The sequence below is a fragment of the Phalacrocorax aristotelis genome, chromosome 18 (assembly GCF_949628215.1).
Source record: "Phalacrocorax aristotelis chromosome 18, bGulAri2.1, whole genome shotgun sequence".
In the NCBI taxonomy this organism is placed as follows: domain Eukaryota; kingdom Metazoa; phylum Chordata; class Aves; order Suliformes; family Phalacrocoracidae; genus Phalacrocorax; species Phalacrocorax aristotelis.
The window spans coordinates 4,730,782-4,748,375 of NC_134293.1; the positions used below are offsets into that span (position 1 = coordinate 4,730,782).

A 17,594-nucleotide genomic window follows, 5' to 3' on the forward strand; every position below is an offset into this window, starting at 1 on the left:
CATTTTGATATTTCCCATAAGCAAAATACACCCAAGAACACAGAGTGTGATACTGGACACAGTACAGCAGAGAGGCTAATCTTTCAGTTGTCCAGAACACTAAAGGAAAATCCACTGTTGATAACTACTCAGTGATTCCCTCCCCACTGTCTTCCCATAATCTGGGCAGGAAAGTTCAGTAGTATACTCTGATGTTCCTGATAGCCTGGGTTTGCGTTCTGTATTTCATCTGAAGACAGCAAGAAAATAAAGCTGGAGTGACCTGGCAAAGTTAGCAGAGGAAGCGCTCAGACTGACAGATGAGACGTCATGAATTTAGGAACATTCTGCTACTACGACACTTACTTAGCATTTTCCAGTGTTCTCTAAAGGATCAAATTTATATTCCTTTTTTTATTTCTATTTTTAAAAAAAACGATCTGTAATTGTACAGTAAAATAGGTTACAATAAATAGTAATTTTTGATGAGCTACACTGTTGTCCAGTGAAGCTATCTTTCACTGCCCTGCAAAAATGCTCTTTCCAGAAGTAACAAAGTGCCAAGGATGAAGCAAGGAGTAAATTTATACACGAAGATCTTATGAAAGACTAGGGGTGTAGTTGGTGTTATGTGGCAGAGACCTATTTCTTTCACTTTGCTGTGTTGGGCCCTGGGAGAGGGATTAATGTCTAATCAACAGCTAGAGCTTTACCCTGTGGGCAGTCTGAGCTGTGTTACATCTTCGCTCACGGGGCTTCTGCCCAGATGACAGGGCTGTGACCTGTCAGTTCAGGATGTGAAACTAAATCTTTTCTGAAAATATACACGATAATAAATATATTTAAAGTTCTTTCATTAATTGATGCACCTTGATTTATGAGGGGCAAAAATCTCACTTATAAATTAGCTTCCAATAAAAGTCCCAATTTTTAGCTGATCAAGTGGCTTCTGTAAAAGTGAACTTTTTCACTCAATTCTGAACGGTGACGTCATGGGTGGGGTGAACATTTCTGGGCTCCCGAGTTTTCATCCCAGTTGTATTACCAGCTTGTGAGTAGGACCCCATTCCCCAGACAGGAAAAATCAGAAGAACTGCGCATCAGTAGGATTAAAGATGAGTGGAAGGCAGGACTTTGTAAATGTGGAATGTTGAGGTGCTTCCATTGTATGCGATGTGCTTCAGTCTTGGACAGGATTTGGGATAATCACGAGATTGACACTGTTTTGGACTGATAATACTCTCAGGGAAGCCTCAGCACTTCCTTCCAAATCCACAGAATAAATTTGGCATGCTTTCATCATCTTCATTGAATAGGAGGAAATTATTTGGTGTTCAAGTTGCACAAAGCAACTGGTGCCAAAAATCCGGACTCTGGGTGTACACTGTAGCCTGCTGAAGGCAGGAGGGCACAGAGAGGTCTTGGCACCCAGCTCTCTCTGAGGTCCTGGATGAGTCCCTTGCATCGCTGTGAAATCTGCTCTGGAATGCTTTCAGTAATTTATCCCAAGTCCTTCTGTTGCTCATGAAATTTTCGCTCTGCACTCCCGGACAGGATGATTTTTTTGAAATGGAAAATGGTCCTTCATATATTTGCCTCTTTGGTATCTCCCACATGTGACAACCCTGTGTAGCTAGTGGTGGCAGTGAAATTCCCTAAGGGTTTGAGTATAATTGTGTTAAAGAGTAGACAGCAATGTTCTGTACATTTTGAGTTTTAAAGCCAAATCTGAGTGGAAACGGTAAGGTCATGCTTGTTTTCCAGATTTTGAGATCGGAGGTTACAAAACTTCAAGTGTTTAATTTATTATTTTTGTAATCTTTTGTGATTTTTTTTTTTAAATGATACAGCGTGCCCTGGACAGTCTTGGATTCCTGAGATCTCAGGTTCTGGTGGATGATTTACTGCAAAATTGCTTATAAATTGAAGTAGAAAATGTTTTGCAGACCTGGCAGCTTTCAGGCTTCACACCCATTTGTCACCCAGCATTTCCCTTTGTGTATAGAACAAGAATTAATTAGGCTGCACTGCAGGAAAAGTTTATGGCCATAATTTATATAGGATGAATTTCTGTTTAAAGAGACAGTATTGCTTTGTTTGCACTGTCTTACTTTTTCTTCCCCCCCCCCCCTTTTTTTTAATCTTTAATTATATTCCAGATTTTTTTTTCTGTCACCCTTTTTACATACAAATTGGAGACCAAACTGTGGTCATGGAGCTCATGTTTATTCCTGTTTTGCATCCATGGAGAAAGTCTGAGTGGTTTTTAATACTGAAATCACAGTGGCTGCGCTCTGAATGCAGTGCAAATGTTTAATGTTTAATGCACTGCACACGTGAACTCCCACAGCTTACGTTTCTAAGGTGCTGTTGCCTGGAGTGGTCTGTTTCTCCAAGATACATTTGTATTCTCTTGCACCGTATCTTCCAGTCTAGTCCAGGGCTTGAGATGTTGCCTCTGTTTGGGGTCTTGCACGTTCAATTAATGTTTTTCATAATCAATGCAAGTCAGAATTTGCAATCTGCTCCTGATTTGCACATTAAAGAGACCCATTAATTAAAAATTCCAATCCCTGGCATGTTCCCGCAGGATCCTTGCATTATTTACATAGAAAAAGAGTGCAAGGTGCAAGTTTCTGTGTTGTGTCTCTGCACAGATTGCATGCCTGCCATTCATATTTCTATGTATGTTTTCAAGGGGGAGGAAGGTTAGAAGTGGATCTCATGAAAATGTCACAAAAAATTACCTCAAGGGCAAGAAAGAGCCAAAGGAGAGGTGAAGCGACATTAGTGAAGCCATAACCAGTGTCAGGAATTAAACAGCACCTAGGTTTGGGGTTTGTTATGTTAAATCTTCATTCAGTGACAAAAACCCCACAGCTAACTGGGGAGCGGGAGACAACAAGAGCTTTAAGAAATTATATCTCTCAATCAACAAAGGCTAGAAGCTGTTATTGTATGTGCCCTGGGTTAGCTGGTTTTGCTGTTTTAATTGTTTTCTCTTTACAGTTCTTGTTAAAAATACTAAGCTGGGAATGTTTCAGTGACTAGGAGTTAGGCAGTGATACTTAATGCTTTGCAAAAAGAGCGGGGAATTCTAGCTTTTAAACAGTGTGATGTGTTATTTTTCAGTTTTTAGTTGGCGAGATGAGGCGTTAAAAACAGAGAAACCCAGGTGAGGCTCTTGCAGAAGGCAAGATGCTGATGGAAACTGCAAGACTTTAAGCGAACGAGTAGTTGTATATGTTTTCATATGTATATGCTTTCACTTTCCAAGAGTTTCCCTGAAAAGCAAACTACTGGCTGAATGTGTGTTGGGGTTTTTTTGGTTGTCAGTGGATTAAGAGAAAATACTGGAATCCCACACACATTTCTGTTCTTCAGCTTAAACTCAAGATAAGTTGGTTTGGAGAAATGGAGAGAATACTGGTTTTGGTGAAAGGTAGACACACAGGGTCTGTAAGAATGGATTTGCTCACTGAAGGAACAAAAGTGGGACAACAAATATTAACTGTTATTTACACTTTGTAGAGCTGTGGAGAAGTTATACAAAGGTTTGTGATCAATAAGAAAATAAACCTGCATAAAGTAAATGAGATAAAAAAATCAAATTATATGCTCCACGTACTTACCAGGCCATTATCCCCAAACCTGCCTGGGTTATTAATGTATTCATGGAGCAGCAGCAGTGAGCTCTGCCTAGCAGCGGCCTGAACTTTTCAGCACAGTGCCTTGCCTGCTGCTAATAGAGGCAGAATTGTATACAGCTTTTTGAAATTCTGCTGAAATTTCTGAATCTTTTCCTAAGTCACAGTGATGTTTGAACTTTAATTTCTATTCTCTGTAGTCATCTGTATCTTATTTTCCTGATCACTGTGATGTTATTCCACACGATTCAGCCATGGACATTGTCTGTGGTCATGAGCTGGTGGCATTGCATCCGTACACAGGATTCAATTCTGGTTTTCCTTGTACTCAAGGAGGTTATCCAGAGGAAACCTTGTTTCCCCCATCATTTAGCATTTCTGTAGTATCTCCTTTGAAATCCCTCCAGAAAAATTGTTGCATTGGGCTCATTCACACAAAGAGATGAGCTTATACTGGAGACAGGGTGTTGAAGAGTGCTGCAGTTAGCATGGCTGGCTGATAAGCAATGCTGCAACGCACGACCTCGTCACCCTATGAGTATGCTGCACCGGGGCCTGAGGACAGTAGAATAGTGTGGTTTGCCTCTTGGGAGTAAGTTAAATGTAATGATGGGGACCAGTCCTTTTTTGACCCCTACAAGTAGTCTTTTAGTCGTTGCAGCCTGTGCGGCACTACAGATAGTATGTTTCTTTGTGGCCGCTCTAGGGATGCAATTACACCTTGAAATGGGAAATGGCCGTTGCTGCCTGAACAGTGGTTCCCAGTCCTGCTTTTCCTTCTCCATACTGAGTTTGGACTTCAGGATATTAGAGCATGTGCACCTTTTAAGTCCTTCTGTATGCATTTTAAATGGGGTGCTGTGAAGAAACTTTCTTTTGAATAACGAGGTGGAAAGATGAAACAAGTGTGAACTACATGTAAAGTTTGCAGGAAGCAATTCACTGTTCATAATCTTACCATAGCCAGTTTCTTCAGCTCAGAGTCAGCTGCTGGATAACTTATGTTTCACATTGATCTGTTATTCCCTTAAGGTGTTACATGTCCAGGTGCAGTTAGCCAGCAGTTGCATTTAATTATGTTTTATTGAAAAGTAGAGCTAAAAGGAGCTTTGCATAAAAAAAATAAATAAAACTTTGCAGGACCTGCCTGGGACTGCACAAGGCCGGGTGTTCAGTGCCTCCTGGGAAATGAAGGAGACGTTGACTTTTTGTTCCTAAAATGTACGATTCAGTCCAAACACTTCAACTGACCCAGAAGTGTCTTTCTGGGGTGGAAGTAGGTGCATTTGTAGTGGGTGTGCTGGTAGGCTGTGCTTCCACCTGGAGCTACATGGACCTCTGTAATAATTCGGGCTCTTGGTACGCCAGGTTGGTTAACTGCTTCTGTGATGAGTATCTGTGGCTTGTGACTAAACAGCACATTTGTGGACAAGGCCTCTTAAGGATGTGATTAAGAATCCCACTTACATTCATTGCCAGCAGGAGACCTCCAAAGATGCCATGTGTTTTGTGGTTTTGCATTCTTGCATATTAAACATTTCTGTGTGAATGCTTCACACTGAACATCTTTATCTTTTTCTGGGATACTTCTGTAATATTTTGTTGAAAAAGGACTGAAAACAGAGGGAAAGATTCTATTTAGTGTGTGTTCATTTGTATGTTCTCAGTGACTTTTTAATAGAGGATTTTTACTGGATTCTGTTACTGTGGTTCCTGATCTTTAAAAAGAAAAGAAATTACATTCTATGCAACATCCAGGTAAGTCACATCAAAAAAGGTAATTAAGCATTGACTAACTTTGAAAAAGATCTAGTCTGCTTTACATAGCGGAGAACCTGTTTCACTTCCTCTAAGAGAGGATGAGTCTGGCAAGGCGTCCTCCTCGCCAGTCGTGCAGCATACTCTGCCTGATGCGCTCACCCTCTGCCTCGCTCCTCGGCTGCACCTGGTTGTCATTTTATGCATCTGGTTAGAGAAAAGCTGTCAGATGAAATGGGCTTTATTGACACAGGCTAGGGGTTTTTTTAGAGAAGCCCGCAGGAATCAACTGCCAATAATTCCAGTCGTAATTTTGTTATCATCTCTATCCATGGATCACTTTTAAAACTCAAATGTATCCATACGTACATCTGGAGATGATAATGCATTAATACAGAGCAGGGTAGGTGTCACAGGGGATTGGGGGAGGAACTGAGGCACAGGCAGATTACACAGTTTCCAGAGGCATAGAGCAGTTACAGGATTAATTGGTGCTAGGCAAGATCACGGACTTAAATACGTTCTTGCTTTGAAGATTTTACCGAGAGCCTGCACAAATGTGTGACAGCGGAACTGGGTTTCAAGCCCGAGTGTAAATTATTGTGATCAGACCTAGCCCACTTAAAACTGGTAGGCCATTTTAATTGAATTGTATTAGTCTAGACACTTTATGAATACAAAAAACATCGTGCTTGTCAATTTGTGCAGGGTTGAATTTGATTTAAATGGGTGTGGATGCAGGTGTCTCCAGATTTCACCTTTCCTCTCTGATCTAATGAAGAATCTATTCAACTCTTTGGGACTGAGCCAAAGCCTGCTGATGTTAATGAAGACTTTTCTTTCAGCTAAAATAAATGAATGAATCAGACCCTTTTTTGTAAATTTTGTTTTAATGATCCTATGCCACGGAGAGCTTTCGGTGAGAACTGGGGTCAGTAAGGATGATAAGCTCATGGGTAGCTGTTCTGTGTACGTGCCAGCGAGTGAGAGGGAAGAGTTATGAAGTGAGGAGCTTTAGACAAAGGCACAAGTCTCAGTTTTGGAGCTCTGTTGCTGCTTGTGTGTGTGTTTAATTGGGTAATGGGAGGTGTGAGGTTTTGTGCATGTGCAGAATTTGGGCTGTGTGAGGTACCAGGAAAGTATTTTGTGCCCTGTTGCTGCTGTCTATGAATTGTTCAGAAATCCTGTGTAGGAGGTAGCGAAGTGTAGGATATTTATTTAAGTTGTGGTTTTGGGCTTTCTTTTCAGAAGAAAAACACTCTTGCCCTTCCTCACTGAGTGCCAAGGCTTTTAGCTTGTGGTATTTAATCTTTTTGAGCAGCATTTTTGTCTGCTTCTCTTGTATAAATGTGGTAAAATTGAAATGCTCCTATTTTATAGGTTATCTCCATAGCCATATGTGTTGGTCACTATTGGCGTTTGAGGTTTATTTTAAAGCTGTCTTAAATTCTAGTCCAGGAAATGCTAGGAGAGTCTGTAGCTGTTGACTGATACACCGGAACTCCAGACCGTGGGATTACACCACACTTCAAGCACATCAAATAGGTTTGCCTACACTTGAGTTTCCCAAGATAATTAATAGCTAATTAAATTAAGTTTAGCTAAATACTCGTGCATGTTAGACTGTATACTCCACAAACAAGATGCAGGGAAACAAAGGCTTGCAAAGCATTCAGACAAGCATGTGCAAATGTCAGCTAATTCGGATTAATTGGCAATTGGTTACCTTGAGATGGAAACTCAGTGCTTGTCATGATAAATGTAATTAATGGCTCGGTATTATATGGGGAGGTCAGTCTAGACGGGCTAATGTTCCCTTCTGGCCTTAATATCTAGATAACTATGAAATTTCACATTTCCTTTTCCTTTTTCATTCTTGCATATGTACTTGGGGATTCCTGCCTGGCAGAGACAGGAATGCGTGCTGTCAGCTTCTTTACATTTACAGTAATGTAAAACATCAGTTTTTATAAATCTCATTTTTACAAGCCCCATCCCCTCCCTGGTTTGGGCTGATATCAAAAGATGACGGTTGAGGCGAATCAGTAGAGCATGAACTTCATGGAAGTGTTTCTCTTTTTCTCCCTTCTCAGCTTTCCCCCTCCCCCAGTCCCCACTGATAAAATCCTTGAATACCAAGCCTTTTATTCTGTTGTTGCATCTGGTTATTTTCTTTTAGCAAACTCATCTGTGTCTGATCCTGTTGTCCTTACTGTCAAATGCAGTAATATTAGAGTGAAAGGGCTAAATTGAGTCCGTTCTGTAACTCTTTGGGAGTCAGCTGAACTGCTTGTGTGAAAGGGGTTTGCAGCATTGGCTCCTTTGTGCTGAAGGAATACAATTTTCCCCTCTGCAAAGGCTTTTGCATCATTTGCATTCCAATGGAACCAGCAAATTGGGCCTTCGGTATGGAGCAGACCTTTTTATTGCAATCAGCAGAAAAGTCTTTTTCCTACCATCATTTGGTGAAATTCCACAACCTCAGTGTTTTGGGAAGCGTGAAGGGAATGTTACTCCCATCACTTCCTAAAATAACTTGGAGAGATTTGCAAGTGCTTTGTGCTAGGATTCTAGCTGAAGTCTGTGAAAAACGTGTATGTAACTACGCCACCTCTAAAAAAATCAGATCACACTCTGCTGCCAAAGGGCTTGCAGCTAGCCTATAATTTAGTCTAGGCTGGCTCTTGGAGCTTCTGTCTTAGGCTTATCAGTAGCCTTTTATTTCTGTGCCGTCATGGTTTTGGGGCACCAGAACATACAGGGGTGAAAATCTGAAGATAGCAAAAGTCCTGCCTGCACCATATTGTTCCTCTTACAGTTAGTTACGCAGCGGGAGTACAGGAAAGCTGTTGTCCAAAGCCCCGTGTTTGAGATGCGATACCTGGAGGAATTCCCTCCGCCTTTTCCTGGCTGGTAACGTTGCTCTGCTGTTGGGAATAGAGAGCAAGCTCCAAAAGTAATACTGACAGACTTCAGAATTATGATACACTGGAGCTCTGGCGTAATTCTTTGTTGAAGAAGTTAGAGGCCTAAAATGTTAAGGCTTATTGTTATTCTGAGTTGATAATCTCTGCCTCGCTTTAATAATTTTTCCTCATGCCTGGATAGCCTGCGAGTTGCACAATAATCACTCACACAGCTTTGTAATCAATGCCCAAAGTAATAGGATTCCGCTGGCCAACGGCAATTAATAAATTTGTGTCTTTTTTAAAACACTAGCAAGTCGGGCCTGAAATACGACTGACTGGCTTTCCTCATTTGCATATTTATTGCAGTGGAAAAATTCTTGCCGAATGATTGATGTTGAGCCTGCCTCTTGAATTCCAAACAGCACATTATTATGAAATGAAAAATGCCGGCCATACAGTTGATTAAAGTTGAAGACAGTGGAATCGGTGTTTTTTAAGATTGTGGGAGAATTAAAGGCATATTTTAATAGATGTTGACAAGAAGTGAACTAACAAAAGCAAAGCAAAGGATTTGCTTGAAAAGATTTAATCAAACGTGTTTCTTGGGGGATTAATTGCTGGGGATGACTAGTGCAAGTGGCTGGCTTGTGGATTTGAATGAGAAGTATTGTTCTCAGGCCAGCATATTGAGTGCCATTTTGACCTGTAGTTTAACTCCTGTCCCACAGTCGTTTGAAAGGAGTGAAGATTTCCCCTCTTCATCTGAATGTTGGGATAAATGCGTGTACCTGATAAAGATACTTTTCATTATGTGCAGCTATTAAAATAAAAGAGGTTTGATTCCTCTCCTTTTTATTTGCATAACGTGACGGGTGCACTGGGCACTGCGCCGGTTCGGTGCAGCGGTGACACGGTGACTCTCCATGGTGACAGGGGGAACTCTCCCAATATTTGGCCACTCAGCTTTTGCTCTGCATACCATGGTTCAAACGCCAGCGCTGCTCCAGCTTTTCTGTATGACCATTTCATACAGCCTGTGGAGGTATATGAAAATTAAAAGCTTGCATGCCGATGATATTCCTGTGATGCCAGATCCTTAGATTTAACTGAGGGGAAAAAGTAGTTAATTTCCAGCTTTGGCAAGGGCCCTGAATTTCAGCCGCGTCCTGTGTGCGCTGTGTTTCATGCTGGTACATCACAGTAACGATGCTCCTGTTTGTGTTGCGTACCGTGTGTACACAGTAGCAGGCAGGCACCGTTCTGTAGGGGAGCTGCCACAGCAGTGCCCCATCGCGCCCTGCAAGGTGCCACAAACATACAGCGATGGAATGAAAATCCTGGGAGGTTTGCCCCAATTTTAAGGATACAGCTGTATTCTGAATCTGCTGGATGGATGCACCAGGGTCAGGCGAGGAAGAGCTTGCCTGGCGGAGCAGTTTTGGGAATCCCACTGGTTGGGTCTCTGTGAATACCTTTGAAAGCCTGGCCTTGAGGCACTGTCTTTTTTCCATCGACTTAAAGTGTCTCTGCGTGAGGCCGTTCCCTGCTGCTCCATGCCAGCTGCTGCTCTCTGCAGCTGCTTGGGAAGATGAAATGAGACCCCATTTTTAGAGGTCATGAAAAAAAGCGCAGATACTTTCCTGCGCAGGATGCTGCCTTGCTGTAGAAATGCTGAACTTGGAGTGGTGGGCGAGCACAGAAGCCATCACGCCTGCAAGTCCCCAGCACAGCAGCGCTTGGGTTTCAGTGGCAGCGGAGGCACGGCTGCCCTCGGCGTGCGGAGAGGGCAGGTGGGGGCAGCGTGTCGTGGGGTCGGTACCCTGCAGCCAGGAGCCACCCCACACGGGGATGCCAGCAGCACAGCCAGTTTGTCCGTAACCGCTGGCATTGACAAAATTGATTTTTGTGGTTTGAGAGCAGTAGGACAGATTTCATCTCTGGTGGGTCTCCTGACACTTTGATACATGGCAGTGCTATCCCTGAATGGAGCTAAATACTCCAGGGCTACTTTCTGACTGGGTGAAGGGATGTATAAAATGAGAACGTATGAGAGAGTATTAACAGAAAGGCACACTTTGATTTACTGATACTGGCTCCCAGCTTTCTTGGTGGATTGATATGCTGTCTGCTGGATCTGGAACAACTTTTCACTCCTGTACACAAAATGAAGGGGCTCCCATGGACTCTTAAAAGTGACTCTTACAAGTTAGCATCTTACCACAGGCGCTCTGAGTCCTCTTTAAGCTGGAAGTTCTATTCAAACCACGTTTGCTGTGTTCTTGGAGCAGCTGCAGATGGATCCCACTCAGCATCCTTTTTTCTTTCCCAAAGGGCAGCTTTGAAAGGATTTGATGGAAGGCGGGGGTTGCATGTTGTCCTGGGGTTAGTTGGCCTCTGCTACACACAGAGTGTGAGTTGTTTTGGGGGTTTCAGTTGCTCATACTGAAATGCCATAAAGAGATCCAGCTTCTTTTGTTTTTAAGGCAGTATGGAGCTACCTGTCCTCAGAAAACACAGGTTGGACATGCAGAAGTAACTCCTGGAAGAGGAGATAGTTTTGAGATTTTTCTCACTGATGATACATGGCCCAATATTAAAGGTGTCAGTTGTGACACTGGTATCGCTGTAAGGTAGAAGAATATTTACCCCAGCACATTGCAGTGCAGATTGTAAGAGAGATACAGCAAAGGTGCCAGCAGAGAGTGCGAGAGAAGGGGTGGGAGTGGCACAGACTGGGGTTAACCAAGTCAGGTTGGACTTTAAAGTTGGCAACTTACCAGTTGCTTTTGCAGTGCTGCGCCTGTAGTCTTTTGCCACTGCCTGGTGCACTGGACTGGGCAGGGGCAGCTGGGGCTGTGTAAGCACCTGTAGTTGGCTGAACACTATAGAACAACACCAGAAGTGATACAGATGGCACTGTTAGTGTAGTGGCTCTGGGAATAAGCTGTTGGCATCAGGATCTTCCTGCTAGTGAATGGGTGGTGGGAGGATAGTCGTAGAGCTTCAACAGCATTGCTTCAGCCTTGGCTGGGTTGTGGTGCTTGTGAAGACCATGGTGTCGATATCTTCTAGATCCTGAAAGCTTTAGAAACTGAAAATCACCAGGGACTGCCTAGGACCTAACACAGCTTGTGGCAGTGGGAGGCCCCGCTACATGGTCAGGGCTGGCATTGCCTGTGTTCTCGGGGGTGTTGCTGGCTTTGTTCTGTGAACAGAGCAGGGAAGGGAGCAGGAGGTACAAACCCGGTGGCTATTGCATGTGAAAGCTGCTAGTTGGTTGCCTTAATGTACTGACACGCTTGAAAACTCCATGTTTGTGACTCTCTTCTGTTTAATTGCCTGTTTCAGACAAGGAGCAGCATTAAAAAAATGTGCTGGGAGAAGTAGGAGAGCAGGAGGGTTAGGAGCTTTGCTTCAAAATGACATAGTTTGCATCTATGAAACAGTTCTGTTTTACACTGCCTTCATTCACAAATGGGTTCAGTCTTTTCTCCAAAGCAGACGGTGTAAAGGCAGATGAGGGCGTTAGAGGGAAGAGAAGATGAAGAAGGAGAGGAGGCTGGGAAGAAAATGGTCCTTTCTGGAATTAAACATGAAATGGATAGTGCAGGGCTGGATGGGAAGAGGGCAAGGGAAGGTGACACTTGGCTTCTGAAGTTGAGGTTACAGCACACTTAAGAACCCAACAGTAACAATGAGAATGCCATCCAATAATGCTATTAAATACACAAGAACTGAAAGTGCGGAAGTTACCGAGCTGTAAGAGGCTCATGATAAAGCTACTGCCTGGAATAATTAGCCCTCCCACCTGGTTAGACACACGGTCATTGTCTTCCCTGCACTCTGCATCCCCTTCACTCCAAATAAAACTGCTCCCCATCCCCACTTCTGTTGGGGTCCATATCTCATAGCCTGGGGGAGCTTGAGCCTGCCTTTATTCCTTGCCTGCTTGCAGTGGCCTTGATATACCCCAGAAGAGCTGGAGTGCTACTCCAGTTGTAATTGACAGGATCAAAGCCGCCTGGGGTGCATTAGCACTGCTGCTGGAGGATAGGCAGCGGGTAGAAAATAAACAGTTTCGGAAGCTCTGGGGACATTTAGCTGTGTTGCAGGCAGTGGGAAAGATTTTGCTGTTGTAAGCTGTGCGCTCAGGCTAGGGTGGGGGCACTTCCTTTTTGCAAGCAGTGCTTTAGCTGCAGACACATACAACAAATGCATTTTTAAGGGCTTTTGTCTGTTTGTCTGTTGGAATTGTTTTGATGCTAACACACGGCTGTTTTACAAGTATGGCAAACCTAATCCGTTAATAGGTTTATATGGAAGAGTTGTCAGAACGTATCTAAAATGAACCACAGGCCAGGGGAGGATGAGTCCAACAGCTGATCTGCAACAAAAATCTTAAAGCATCTTCTCCTTGACATTGCTGTTACTGAGGTCAGGCTGTAATTTATCTGAAGATGGTGACAACTGAGCAATATCACAGTGGTAACATGCGGGAGATTGAGACCTCTGAATGTCTGGGCTGATTTCTGCTTGCACTGTCCCTGTCTGGCTGATGAAGATTTGCTGTTCACTCTACCCATGATCTCTGTGTCCTCCATTAAAGAAAAGAAATAAGGAAAAAATTGAGTGGTGAAAAGTTCTCTCTGTTCTTTTATGCTAACTACAAAGAAAGAAGCAAGTTTGAGAGTTAAGCAAAACAGCCCTACTGAATTCCTGTCAATGGAGGAACTGGTGGAGGGGGTACAGGGGAAGCTCTGGGGAGCGTCCGACCACTGCAGTGCTCCTCCTGCCCTCAGACAAATCCACTGGCTCTGTCAGCCAGGGTTACTGCTGCCCGTGAGGATGCTTGTTCGGGGTGCGTGGGGAGGGAAGCCAAGCCTGCTTGAACGTATCCTGCAAGAAAACAGCTCCTGAAGTGGTGTGCTACGTTCCTCCAAGCATTTTTTCCCCTTTCTGTGGTGCCTCTTTTTAAAAGTAGAAGGCAGTACCCTAGTGTCAGGTAAATAAATCTGTGTAAACTTCAGTTTCGGTTTTTGATAGAATCATACTGTGTTTTACCTGTAAGAGCTGACCCTGTGATTGACATGTAACAATGTACAAAGGGAGAGTTTGTGTAGGCCTAGACAAACACTTGTTTTGTACGAGAGCGTTCTGCAGGGAGGCTTGTTGGTTGCCACAAAAGAACTATTTTTAAAGAACAGATGCTGCAACAGTGTGCAGTTAACCCTTCCCACAGTCAGCTGCAACTGTGTGTCCTTGGGGAACACAAGATCATTGGAACAGAGATCATTCTCTCTGCATCTGCATAGATACAGGAAAAATTGTCAGTTATGAAAGCCTTTGGATACACAGCATCAGGTCGACGTTCAGGATTTGTGTCTGCAAATACCATGGGAAGCAACTACTCCTCCCTGTAAAGCTAGCCTTCACACCATGTATTGACCATTTTGTACACCTCTCCACTCCAATCTTTTCTTCATTTTCTCTCTTCCTAAGGATCTCTGGGCCTGCAGTTCTGCTTTTCTGATCAGAATGCTCCCATTAAACTTTCCAGGTCATTGTTTAGGTTTCCCCCCTAGATTAGATCTTGCTACATTTAATTTTACTTACAATCTAATTTCTTATACCTCCTGCATGGTGAGCACAGCGGCATAGAAACCAGCAGTAGTCACAGCCCTGCAGGAGTTCAGTTTTTCTTCTTGCCTTCCCTCCTTCAGCTCCCTATAACATGCACATGATGTACATGAAAGAAAAGTCAGAGGTGAAGTTTAGATGGGATGTACCTATATACATTTTTCCCTTGTGTCGCTTCATATTATTCAGCTGAAGCTGGCCTCTGCTGCAGAACTTATCACAGGAGAGAAATGAGTTAGTCAGCAAAAAAGGTTGTTATCGTGTGTGTGTGTCATCAGACGCTTCTGCACACAGTACTTGCTTCTTCAATATGTTAATCCTTTTGGCTCTGCAGTCTGAATGTTTGTCAATGAAACATTAGATCAGCATACTCCCGATGGGCAGCCAGGCAGATATTTAGAGGCAGTCCTGCCTCCTTTCCTCCCTTTTTAGGAAAGAAGTGTTCTTTCCCAGCATGGTGGTGGTTGACATTAAAAGCTATAAATCAGTTTGAGGGTAAAACTACATCTCAAAACTGATTAGAGAAAAACAGTTAATGGGACATGCAGAAGCTGTGGCAGTAATTTGCATTCAAGATGGGAAACTAAGCACTGCAAAGCTAAGTCTTCACCAGAAGCAAGGATCAGTGGGAAATTGTCACTTGTGTCTCTTGTTCTGCAGGTTGTAAAGCCGTGGAGGCATTGCTGAAGGTATTAGTGGACCTTCAGGATGAGCTGCTTTATCAATACCCAGGCACGAGGCATCTGGTAGATGGAAAGCAATCAAAAACTGAGAGGTAAATGCAAAATAAGAATCCTTTGGTCTCCAGCTCTCCAACAAACAGGACAATGCACAGCCTTCCTGATCACACTCTGCTGTTCTCTCAGTTACTGCTGTATCTGGGTGACAGACACTCCGGTCAAATGACCATTTGAATTCGTTCTCCCAGTGTGGGAAGTCGGTTTTGTAACCTTTCTGGTAACGGAGCTGGGGCTAAACTGTTGGTCTTTTGCCATAGATATTACCATGGTGTGGAAAAAGCATGGGTGGCAGTGGAGGGGCCATTAAGAAGTCACACATGTTGCCTTAGAGAGGTAGAGGGCATTCGGTTCACGTGTTTTTGTTCTAGTGATGATGAAATCCCTAGCAGTAGCGATGAAGAGAAAGTGGATAAGGCTCAGGAGAAGAGGAGAAGCCTCCCCAAAAGAAAGCTGAAGATGGAGGACTACCCAGAATTCATAGCCAAGCGGTATGCTGACTTCAGGGTGTATCGGAACAATGTCTTGCAGAAGTGGCATGACAAGACAAAGCTGGCGTCTGGCAAAATGGGAAAGGCAAGTCTTTGTTTCTGTGTGCTGACATGCTAATTGTTCAGCAGAGGTATGTGGAACAAGTTAGTCTGAAAGTTTCAAATCATGGATGTTCCAAGTTAAGCTGAGAGTTACAGCAGTGAGAATTAAATACGCAGGTACACACTTTTCCCTAACCTTAAAGGAGTTTGGAAAGAAGCTCAGCCCTCAAATTTCAAAGGCATAAGCTGCTCTCTTTTATTTTGAGCAGATCGGCAGGAAAAACATTTTCAGGGGCAAATGGTTTCCCACGACCCAATGCAAAATATTTGGGAAGGACTCTTGGATAGTATTGGTGTCCTCCCAACCAGACATCTCATCACAGCCCATCTCCAGCAGCAAGCAAGCTCTACGGAAATGCCACTATTGCTGATCAACAAGCTGTTTGTGTTTTATAACAGAACTAGGGGCTTCTGTGGCTCTCCTCCTCCATGAAGTGTACACTTTAATACAATGGGTAATCATTTCATCCAAAGATTCAGGGTCTCCTAACATCTGTGAGTTAGTATTAATCATTGAGAAGTTCATCTGAACCAGAACAGCAAAGGCATTTTATTAAGCCAGGCATCAGGTTGCCTCAGGTTGGGAAGGGAGAGAGAGGGAGAAACAAATAAAAAATCCTAGCAGAAATCCCTGCAACGAAACCCAGACCCCCTCCTCTTGGAATGCTGTCTGCTTATCCACTGACATGGAAAGATAGAGGAACATTGCTGCCTTGAGGAAAAGCTTTCTGCATTATCTGACACTAGTTAATGTTGTTGCAGGGTTTTGGTGCCTTTGAGCGTTCAATCTTGACTCAGATTGATCATATTATGATGGACAAAGAGAGATTACTACGGCGGACACAGACCAAGCGATCAGTGTATACAGTGCTGGGAAAGCAGGAACAGGAATCTCATCCAATCCCTGAATCTTTGCCTGAAAATTCGGTAAGGGCATTTTGTTTATATAACTTGTCCTGTAGCAGCAGTGAAACTGTGTGCAAAACATTTAGCTTGAGCCTTTAGCAGGTAATATTCTTGTTTGTGAGAGATTTATGAAGGAGATATCTGAGTGTTGATTCCTGTAATGTCATGGCTGAGAAAAAGATGTAGACATTTCAATTCCAGTTTTACGGTGTTTGCATTATCTCCTGTGCCAGTTCTTGACAGCGCAAAGCAAGGTTTGTGCCCCCTCGGTGCTGTAGGAAGTGACGCTCACTAAATCTGCTTTTTCAGGTAGTGGCTACAAAACTTTGTTTTTACTCTGAAGTTTAGAATCCTTAACCCAGAAAGTCACTTCTAAAATCATACTGCATATAACCTACAGAATATGTTAGTAGTAAGTCTGTTATTAATTTAGTATTTAAGAATGAATAAATACTCAATTCTGAGAGATCATGTAGAATTACTGCACTTGTAAGATATATTTTTGCCATTACATTAAAAATATCTGTAGTATTTTGCCAGAAAGACTTTGCACAGTCCTATTTATTTCCCAGTAAAGATATCATAAATCTATTTTGGCATTGGCAGCGTTTCTGCCTTGCCTTTAAATGTATTCCTAGTCCTTAAAAGCTTGTTATGTTGGGAGCTTTTCTCCATTCCTTCATATCTTCAAGTGTGTTTACAAGCTGCTGCACGTGATGTCATCAGAGTTAGGGACAGAGATACACATATATGAGCTTTCAGTATTTCCTTTGTGCTTCTAGGAAGTCCTCCCTCAGTCAGATTCGAACAGGCACCTGAAGGACATAGATGAGGAGATATTTGATGATGATGACTTTTATCACCAGGTAGGTGATGGTAAATCTGTGTTGGAATTATGGCTGCAGTTGGTTTTTAATACTTACAGAGCTAATGCCGTTTGTTCTGTGCCCTAAATTTCTCTTACCAGTGAAACTCAAGTTACCTGTTTTAACAGCCAAAATCTCTGTAGATACTTCAGAGGACTTTGCTCTCAACTTTCAATATAGGGCTGTGTGAGCTTAAACTTGTATTGTGGGTGTAAACTTACTGCCGTTACTGGCACCGCTGTACTTGAGTGAGTCAGGGCTGCAGGAGAAGGTCTGTGCCTGTAGTTCTCGCTGGTGAACATTGCTACACAAGAGAAAAATTCCTGAATTCTCTAAAGGTGACTGTTCTCTGTGGGTAGAGTCCCGTTATGAAAAATTATTCTAGTAGATCCTCAAAAGCACCTAAGTTACTCTCATCTCACCTACCTACAGAATGAAAAAGCTGCAGAGCTTCTCTAGCACTTTTCTTGGAGTTGTGCCAGCTTGGGTTTAGGCCATTTATTCTTTTTATTTGCAAAATTCGTAGAAGCAAGGAATCTGCATCCAGTGCATGGAGGCTGCA

The 17,594-nt window shown here is 43.1% G+C and overlaps 1 protein-coding gene across 1 annotated transcript in view; it reads left to right on the forward strand.

Annotated features, from left to right (window-relative positions):
- AATF (apoptosis antagonizing transcription factor) overlaps positions 1 to 17,594 on the forward strand; it is a 58,222-nt gene that overhangs the window by 6,548 nt on the left and 34,080 nt on the right. The window contains exons 5-8 of the mRNA XM_075113152.1: positions 14,591 to 14,705; positions 15,039 to 15,243; positions 16,023 to 16,187; positions 16,949 to 17,032. Of these exons, the coding sequence (XP_074969253.1) occupies positions 14,591 to 14,705; positions 15,039 to 15,243; positions 16,023 to 16,187; positions 16,949 to 17,032 (569 nt within the window). The remainder of the gene's footprint in view (positions 1 to 14,590; positions 14,706 to 15,038; positions 15,244 to 16,022; positions 16,188 to 16,948; positions 17,033 to 17,594) is intronic.